Source organism: Cupressus sempervirens, chromosome 6, assembly GCF_028749045.1.
Source record: "Cupressus sempervirens isolate cs-2001-9-10 chromosome 6, ASM2874904v1, whole genome shotgun sequence".
Taxonomy (NCBI): Eukaryota; Viridiplantae; Streptophyta; class Pinopsida; order Cupressales; family Cupressaceae; genus Cupressus; species Cupressus sempervirens.
This window is the reverse complement of record NC_143123.1, coordinates 496732296-496742292: the sequence shown is the minus strand read 5'-3', so window position 1 is coordinate 496742292 and position 9997 is coordinate 496732296. Positions and strand designations below refer to the sequence as shown.

At 34.9% G+C, this 9997-nt stretch overlaps 1 protein-coding gene across 2 annotated transcripts in view; it reads left to right on the top strand.

The window, feature by feature from the left end:
• The first annotated feature begins 1269 nt into the window (after nt 1-1269).
• The window catches only part of LCBK2 (Diacylglycerol kinase family protein), a 218410-nt gene continuing 209682 nt past the window's right edge, over nt 1270-9997 (top strand). The window contains exons 1-2 of one of the 2 annotated variants that reach the window (XM_089788686.1): nt 1270-1683; nt 1811-1887. In XM_089788686.1, the coding sequence (XP_089644812.1) occupies nt 1569-1683; nt 1811-1887 (192 nt within the window). In that variant the 5' untranslated portion in view covers nt 1270-1568. The remainder of the gene's footprint in view (nt 1684-1810; nt 1888-9997) is intronic. The other variant, XM_089788688.1, reaches the window with a different exon arrangement.

Sequence of the window (9997 nt, the reverse complement as noted above, 5' to 3'; positions counted from 1 at the left end):
CTAAGTTTCTCAGTGAAGGAGCATCAATTGATCAAGGTTGTCAAAGAACGCACCAATGTTCTTAGAAAGGAGGGCATTCAATTTGAAAACCAAAGAGCAAACTGAAATTGATTTTTACTACACATTGAAGGAACTCTTAGACCAAATCATTATAAAGAAGAAAGCTACAAGCTCAACAGAGCGACATAGACTACTCATCAAACCAATGTAGAAACAACCAACAACAACAAAGATAATGTGAAAGAGGCCATTAAAGAAAGATTTGATATCAATAATAACACCCCATTCATCTTAATGGGTGCACTACCCCGCCCCCTGCTCTCCCTTGGAAAGCTCTATTCAACAACCCTCACTACATTATTTGACAAGAGGGTGTAAGGCTCTAATGGACAAATAGACCAATGCCATGGATTGCACGGTTCAAAGATGAAAATTAGAGCATAAATTAATATAGTGTTTATTTTGATAAAGCTCAATGTTTTGGTATTGTAGATCTATTCGAACCACAAATCGAAAACTGTGTGTATGTTATGGTATCCAATAAACACTCAACTAAGATTATGATATACTAGACTTGTTTAATGCTTTATAATTAATAGAAAGAGTAAAGCAAATAATAATGACACATTCATATATGATTTATGATTAAATTGATTATTATTATTACTTTTCACATTTAGAATTGCCACATACTAAATACTTAATTGCACCGCCCTAGACTTGTAACAACCCCATTCCTACTTGTATAATACCCCACACACATATCAACCACTCTCAAACATAGAAAAAGTAAAACTAATAATAATGACACATTTATATATGATTTATGATTAAATTGATTATTACTATTACTTTTTACATTCATACTAAATACTTAATTGCACCACCCTAGACCCGTAACAACCCCATCCGCAACGGGACAGGCTAATCTCCAGACAAAATGTACTAAAGACAAAATAAAGTCAAACTTTTTTTTTCCACATTCACAAAAACATAATAATTTTTTCCCAATTTTGTTATTATTTTAGACTACAAACAATGTAGATCATGAAAGTCAAATGCTGAAATTTAAAAAAACAATCCCATGATGTTTTCAATTTTTTAAAATTAATCAACTATACAATTTGTAACAACCCCATTCCTATTCGTATAATACCCCACACACGTATCAGGTACCCTCAAACGTCTTCATAAAGACAGATTTTAAGATTTCAAACTTTCATTTTCGCAAACAACACACAAACAGGCTTTTAACATGAAGATACAAAAGAGGCCGAATATCTAGAATTTTGTCGTCCATTGGATTTGACAAACGTTTCTTTTGTACGTGTTCGCCCTTGTTCGATTTTACCAAGGCACGAAACAATATTCGACAATACTTTATAATATACAGAAGCAATGTTACGCTCAGAAATGAACATTACAAACTAAAGCTACAAGCAGAAGCCACAGAGACCCGTTGCTTGCATTTTCGCAGGTGTTCCCGATAAAAGGGGGAAAAAACGTTATAAATGATAAATTACTCTTCGCGTTGAGTGAGTAGAGAGCGGTACGTTGGAGGTTCGACTATGAGGACGATTTCAAGTGGCATATCGATCTGTAGCAGTCTAGAGATCGGGGCGGCCATTCCTCACTGCAAATCAGTCACCAAGCGTGATTTCGTTTTTGTCGTCAATCCCAACGGTATACTAATATTATTTATTTATAAGGTTAAAAATACCCTTCATTAATTGGGCAGCTAAATGTTCCTGAGTTGAAACGATCGGCGCGTGGAAATTAGGGCATCATTTTGACAAACATTGTTCTTTAGGTGCAAATGGGCGTACTGGGAGGGACTGGGAAAAGATATTCCCCAAGCTAAATGTCCGACTTGGTAAAGATTGGAACGTGAGTACGCTTCTACATTATATTACTATGCAAATGAAGTTTGCAAAATAATTCTTTTTTGATTGTTTGGAACAGTTGATATCTGATTTGTTTCTGTGGTAATCAATTTCTGATTTATTATGAGAAATATTAAATGGTTTGTTACTGTCCCGAGTCTTTCTTTCTCATTTCTCACTAGTAGTTCATTTAATTTCGATTTTAATGCCTACACGTGGTCAACGATGCTCGTTGTGATTAACACCAAATACATTACCGTTAAGTATAGTGCATCCTTGGACAAGTATAGTTCCTCTTGAAGGAGGGTGTCCTTAGACAAGTATAGTCGAATAATGATTGCTTCTATAGTCATTGATAATGATCGCTGTTATAGACATTAATAATGATCACTGCTTGCTGTTAACATAAACAAATTCATTACTGTTTTTTTAAAATAATAATCTAATTGCTGTTCATTAATCAATCCAATCGCTGATCTTGTAATCATACATTCTGAACATTCCTCTAGTAAAATTGCTACGTCTTGAGGAATGATGAATTCCTATGGCATTGCCATATCCTTTATGGCAAGGGCATGATAGTCCGCCCTTTTTGAAATTGCTTGTCGTCAAGCAATGCCAGTTTTATCCAAATCTTTTAATGCGAGGCTCCCTAAACTAATTCTTGGAGATTTGTCACCCTTAGGTCCTCCATGGGATATAAGTAGCTTCTGCTTCACTCTGATATTAACTCAAGGCATATATTTCCATCTTTAATTCAGGTGTGATTTATCACAACCAATGATTAAAATTTGCTAGGTTTGTAATTTAAGACAAATTTTCTCCATTCAATTGTAATCGTAAGAAATTGTGTTGGTTGGTCGTATGGATATCTCTCTGAGACAAAGCAAGGGAGAGCTTCTCATATATTGAGAAGAGGATTAGAAGCATGGCACATATCTGTGTAATGTTCTACGAAGATGTTTATTGTTTCCTTTCACTTGATTGGAAAGTTTCTGTCTGATACATTTCAAAATTTGACGTCAGTCTTATTAATTGTATGAGTGTTTCAAAATCTTGAGGTTCTGATTCTTTTAGGATATAACTGAATCTAATCAGTTGTGGATAGTTATTGTAATACACAATATAGAGTTTTGTATCACAATGTTTGCATGAATGTTTAATGTGGGCATGCCGAATTGGGATTTTGGTGACATTCCAAAGATGAGTTTGGTTATACCTGCAACTAGTTTGCTTAACTTACTAGTATGTATGCTCTATGGATTTTCACAAGATCCAAGTGATTTGTTTCTGAAGTTTACATGTGTCTTTTTGATAGACCACAGTAGCTCAGTATTTGTTCAGAATTTGTGTTTGTTATAATGTTTCGTACGAGTGGAATTGACATTTCATCATTCATATTGCAGCTTTCCCATATTGCAGCCTTGGGACTTTGTTGATTGTGTAGTGTCTTTATGTATGCAACATATCGAGGACTCATATCTTCAACACCAAAAGCAATTGGTAGACAACTTACTGTACACAGAAAGCGATCTTTAATATTTACTTAATTGTTAAACATAAAGTATTCATAATTACACATAAAGTAGACATGCTAGAATCACATCAGGCATGAAAGAAATACATGTAAGATGCAAAGCGCACACACACACACACACACACACACACACAAAAGACATGGTGAACACACATACATACACAGAAGATGCTAAGCATACATATAAGTATACACAAGACACAGACATGCACACAAACATATGCAAGATGTGAAGCTTACATATAAATACACATGACATGGAGCATATACACGAATACAGGTATAGCCATATTCAACAACCTCCTATTTTACCAGAATCTTGCCATTGTCATTTAGTCACTGTAAATCATATGATCAATAGAGATTTTGATCTATCATTTTAGGACTGAGCCAATTGACGAGAATGCATTTATTGTTTTATCTTTACCCGCAAGGTTAGAAGGAACTTGGCTCTGTTTCCAATTGTAATGCCCCCTTTTGGGATTATCCTATAATTTTCCCCAGAACCATAAATTCTAATAAACCAGGATTATAATACAGCTAGAGATATAAGTTTACCTGAAAGGATATAAAACAAGATAAGTCCTTGTTGAGATCTTGCAATCATGTCAGACAAATATTCAAGGTACAATTTATAAGAACAACCATTACTAGTGTCTGGATATTCAATTCAATCATATAACATATCTAATTTGTTATTAGGCTTCAACCATAGTGGAGTTTGGATAAAGAGACATGATAGGGTGTCCATGAAATTGTCTACCCTTGGCCTCATGTGACCTTCCACTATCACATATGAGGTAGTGTACCTACTGAGGAATCCTATAAACATTCCTTTTCATCATGCCACCCTTATTCACTCTCCTATGATTGAGACTACTTTGAGCATTAGTAATGATTCTGCCAGCTTTTAACATAAACAAATTCATTGCTGTTTATTTTAATAATAATCCACTGTTTGATGTTCATTATATATGTACATTCTGCATTAAACAAACATTACTCTGTGCTATCCACCACCTAGATTGATGCTTCATTCTAAGAGTTTTATTTCCCTCATGAGCCATTATTCACAAATATCTCTATTATGATTTCTTTGACATTAATGGCACCACTTATGACATTATTCTTGCTTATGTACTTTGACATTAATGACAATGACACTTTTCACTTGTGACATCAATGACAACATTTCAACGGTCTTAACTAATACATTCTCACCTTTGATAACTATGTTAACTTCCAATTCCTTCTACATCACTGACAATCTTTCATATACTCAGCCTTTATTTAGAATGAACAAATAATTCTTTTTTCTAGTAATGGTCAACATTTGCTTTTATTAGCCAACCTGTATCCAATGATGCATTATAGGCCTCCTTCGAAGAGATTAAAAAATTCAGAACAAATTGTTGAATGCCAATGATTACCTTTTGTACAATGAGAATTCCCAGCACCTTTACATTCTATGAATTTGTTCCTACCAATGGGGAAGCTGTTGGCTAGATAGTAAATTTTGAGGGGATTGCTCCTAGTTTTCTCTGTAACGATTTTTGCTTTAGAATAATGAAATGTCCCTTTACTGATTTTGTATGATATTTCCAACCTCTAATAAGATCTTTAAGATTAAACAACCAATATTACAAAGATCCACCAATTTTTCAATAAAACCCAAATCGGGTATGATCGAAATAGTGCCAAGAGCTTCACAACTTCACAAATTATTAGTAAATCTGAAGATGGACATTTTTACAGAAATTTCAGCAGCATAACAGCCTACAAAATGACATTTCCAGATCTGTATAGCCTTTACACAACAGTTCACAAATGTAGGACAAAAACTATGCTCATTGGGCTCCCGAAATTAACACAAAAATGCCCGGAAACACCACAAAACACTAATAATCTATCTCAGAAGTTTAATCACGTCCCAATACATATATTCAGCTCTATTTTAATATTTAAAAGTTTGAAATACAGCAGCAACCCAAACTGATATGAAATACTCAACTGAAAACACCAAACTCATACAAAAAACACACCTGAAAACCCACAAATCTGCACTGTTCAGCACAAAGGCAAACTCTGTATGAGCATGCACATGGAATGGCTTCAAACTCCCGTCCTTAGCCTTCCTGGAAACCTGCAAACTCCCGTTCTTGGGTCTCCCTGGAAACCTGCAAACTCCCGTTCTTGGGTCTCCTTCTCCACAGGTTTGGCAGCCTCTGAAGAATAACAAAGAAATGAGCAAAAATCAAGTTCTGGAATCCGCCCAAAATGCCTCCAAACCCCTTAAAAGAGGGCATAACCCTAACTCACGTCCAAGAGGGGTTAATAAAACATATTTTAATAATAATCTTCATTTATTAGTCCATTAACTTCCAAAGATTATCCCCTTTTTCCAAAACTTCACCTTTTTGGGCCTGCCTTCCTTAGAAAAGATTATTATTTTTAATTATTTGAAAAGGGGACATGACAAATAACCATATTCACTTTAGAATCTCAGATCCATATCTGGCAATAGTATTATTTGATTTGCCCCCTAGCATCTCTATGTGTATAACTGTAGGTCATTGGGCTAGGTTATCTTCATAAATATGGGATCAATTGGTTCCTTTCACCTTATCTACTCTTCCATGATTTATAAAGTACCATTTTTTAGCAAGTGTGTGTGTGTGTGTGTGTGTTGTGGTACACTCCCTTTTGTGGCTAGAGATCTGTACATTGTAGTTATAGACTCCTTTAGTTCCATATGCTATTTGATAAATCTATCACCTTTATAGGCATTGTGATTTGCAAAACTTGCTTTCTAGACATCCTTATCTCTTCCAACATTGTATCTTTCTTCATTGAACCTTTTTCCTTTTTTGTGGGTGGGTGCAAGTAGTTAGCTATTTTTCTTTGGGGTATAGTAATTTCCCCTCACTAGTTACCCCAATTGTTTTGACATTCACTTTTTTTAGACAATTATCTTTGCCATGATTCTCAAGTCCATGCCATAGATCAAGAAGACTTGGAGTACTATGTTTAGTAGGGTAAGATGTAATCATTTGTGAAATGAACCGACTTATAAACCTTTTGAAATTGTATAAGTGGACTCATTGGATACATCTAATTATTGAATTTTGCAAAAAAGTTATATTTTTAATAAAATTAAGTATTTTTAAAAGTTGTTGAATTTTTTCCAAGTCGTGTTTTTTGGGATTGGTGATTTTTTACCAAGTTAGAGTTTTACACCTATGGTGTATATGTTGGCTCTTTCCATTTTATTGAATTTGTCTTCTACTTCCACCCATATTTAACAGCTATGATAGATGTGATTTTGGTATCTACCAAGGGATGCACTAGGGAATGCATCCTTTTCTTTTTTTGCTTTATTGGGATGATGGGTGGTGAGGACTTTCATTGAGTAAAGAGTACTTGGGCACATTTATTCTTTACATAGTATGGGCAACCCCAAACTGCCTGGCTTTGGACCTATCATATTTCAAAAGCTGTCCTCTTTGTATATTCAATTTCAGTATGACTCGGATTGTGTTTTGTATGCAAAAGGTCTTACCTCTTCTCTTTTTGTCTTTGATTAGCTCTTTCATCATGTTGAACATGTCCTTTCATGTTGAATATCTTTGCTTTTGAGTCGAGGATGTCCAATTTTTCACTTTCAATATCCATTACATGGTTATATGCATCCTCATAATATGAAGGTGAACTTGTAACATACCATTTTTCATAGGCTGGAATTTAGAGATTATAATCTAAGAATAACTAATCTTATAACAAATGACATAAAGTGCTTATATGTGATACTTCCTTCAAAGAAAACTATTAACGGATTTCATTTCACAAGAGAAAACAACTGATTTCAAATTCACTTGAAGGAAACTAATTTAACTCCCATAGCTAACTTCTACAATTACACTTGATAGAAACTTAATAATAAACCATATATACATATGTGCATCTCAAACGTAACATGTAATGTAAGTACGAGCAGAGATTAGTAATCATACATGTAACAAAATAACTGTCAACGTGTTGTGCAAGCCTCGACATTTGGTGAAGAGGAGAAGCATTGACTTAGGCTTAACCTCCCACCTGTGGACTTTAACATATCCTTACACAATCTCATGTGAGAAAGACCCTCCTTACCCCGAGGTTAGGCTTGGGGCACCATAGCCCTGCCATCGGAGCATTCCGATGTTAGAATGTTAGCTAAGCAACAAACAAGGTTGTGGAATTCCTCCAACGTCCCCTCTGTCAGCTAGCACCTTGACCTTTGGTGATCAATTGCGGAAAGCATGCCTCTAATCTACCTTGACCAAGGATTTAGATGGGCAAATGAATAGCTCGATCACCATTGCTCGACTTGACAACTGAATTTACTTTGGACAACCATGAGTTGACTTGGTCGAAGCAGTTTTAAGTGTTCATATACTTTCGTTACTGACATTCAATTTGTTCTTGCGAGGATATCTCTACTCTTCACCCATTTATGCTTGACGCTACTAGTCTTGGGTGCATCCTGGGAGATTTTTCTGGTATATATGCATTCAGTTTATTGGTCAAAATTTATCGACACCAATCTGATTTTTATCTCAATTGGTATATGGATATTACCAATGTATAAGTCAGACATATGCCTCATGAAATATAAAAGAACCATCTCTATATATAACGTACATGATTATGTACTTTACAAGTGTTTACTTAACAATTACAATGGATTCATTTTGAGCTTGATTGTATGAGTTTGTACTAGCACTTGATATGCATGGATAAAAGAAACTATAATAAGATGGAACCAATGCTTATATTTTTCAGTACCAATATACTCTTGAGCCTTGGTTACGGTTAGCATGCTTATCCATGATCGTGAATATACATTATCATAACATTCATTCATTTCCAAAGTGGAAATCATATTTAAATATTTCGAAAAAGACATAGCATACATAAATCTAAAAGGAAAGTTGAGTAATGATTTCATGATTTGAGAATGATGGTTAAGATCAATTGTCATGGTGTGACAACACAACTTTAACACGTAAATGAGCTTCGTGTACTATTGACAATGGCATGGCTGATACTGCAGTTATGGTATTGTGATATGAAGTCTCTGAAAGGAGTTGTAAAATGGAAGATCTCTTGCTCCCTAACTCGAGCAATCATATGCGAAGAAAATCGAATCACCGAGAGCTTTTCTTTAGCCGTAGGAAGTGTAATAATACCTCACGCATGCACCAGCGGTTACAAGGAAGGGGTGATGAGCAAGGCCAACATTGGTTACAAGAAACTCTTCAAATGTAATGTCCCCGTTTTTGGCAAGTCTGTGCAGTTGATGGGGTTAGCTCATCATAGCAACCCTCGTGAGCTAACAAGGTGTTTTGGGGGCCCAGTTGTGGACTTACTATTTTTAGTAAGTCTATTTTTGGCAGTTGTAATTTTTGGTAGTGCAGTGGGTGGCTTTGGCAATTGGTCATCACTTGCAGTAAATAAAGTTAATAATTGCATGAGCTCTAATTTATTCATCAATTATTAAGTTGTATTATTATAATAATGGCATTAAGAGATATTTCTAAAAAGTGTGTTGGAAAGTTTCAAGTGTTGAGTTGTTTTGGGAAACTTCCACAATTTTTGAAGTGGAGTTTTTTAGGAAACTTTGGCCAACAAAGGATCATAAATAGGAGCTCATTTCATTGGGAAAAGCATGTTTGGATATTTTATTTGCTTTCGATGCCTTTGTGGTTTTTTCTAAGTTCTGATTTTTGTGCCCTTGCTGGAGTATGAGGGTCTGAATTCTGAGTTGTTCCATTGGATCTACAACTGAATTATTGTAGATTCGAATCTGAGATTTTAGTCTGGATTTGCTTTGCAAATAGTTGCTGTGGTTTAACTATTTGCTAATTCTCCTATTGTTTAATACGTGTCTAAGGAGATTGTTTGTTGGAGGTATCCTGTGGATCTATAGAAGAGGAATTTTTGTGAACTGTTGTAGAAATTGATTGAGTTCGAAATTGGATCCGTGAGACTGGCATTGGAATTATTGCTGCAAGTTGACTATAGCTGGGAATTTCAGGTTTCATATTACTTGTTAAGACTCGTGTAAGGTTATTAAAATCATATGAATAAGATTGCACTTGAATTTCATTTCAGAACTGGCTGCTATTTACTCTGTGCAGAATTGTCATAATGTAGTTGGCAAAAATTGACGATCATTTATGAATTGAGCACATTGAATTTGATTGGTAACATATTTTCAGCACTGTCATTTCATTCTTATATTTATGTATGCAAAAATCCAAAGTATTAACACAAGCAAAATAGATGTATGAAATCTGAAATCTATCAGCAAATCCAGTGGTAATAAGTTTGCTTGCCAAGTGTTTGACATAATGTCAAGCGACCGAATAGTGAAGAAAATTAGAATTGTTGTGGTCATAACCGGCAGGGGTTATTACATCAAATCATTAAAAAGTTTAAAAAGAATAAGGCTGATATAAAGGTGGCATTTGCTCAATGACATGGAGCCAAAATAACGACTAAAGATTATATTTCTCAAGGTTATATAACAAATACA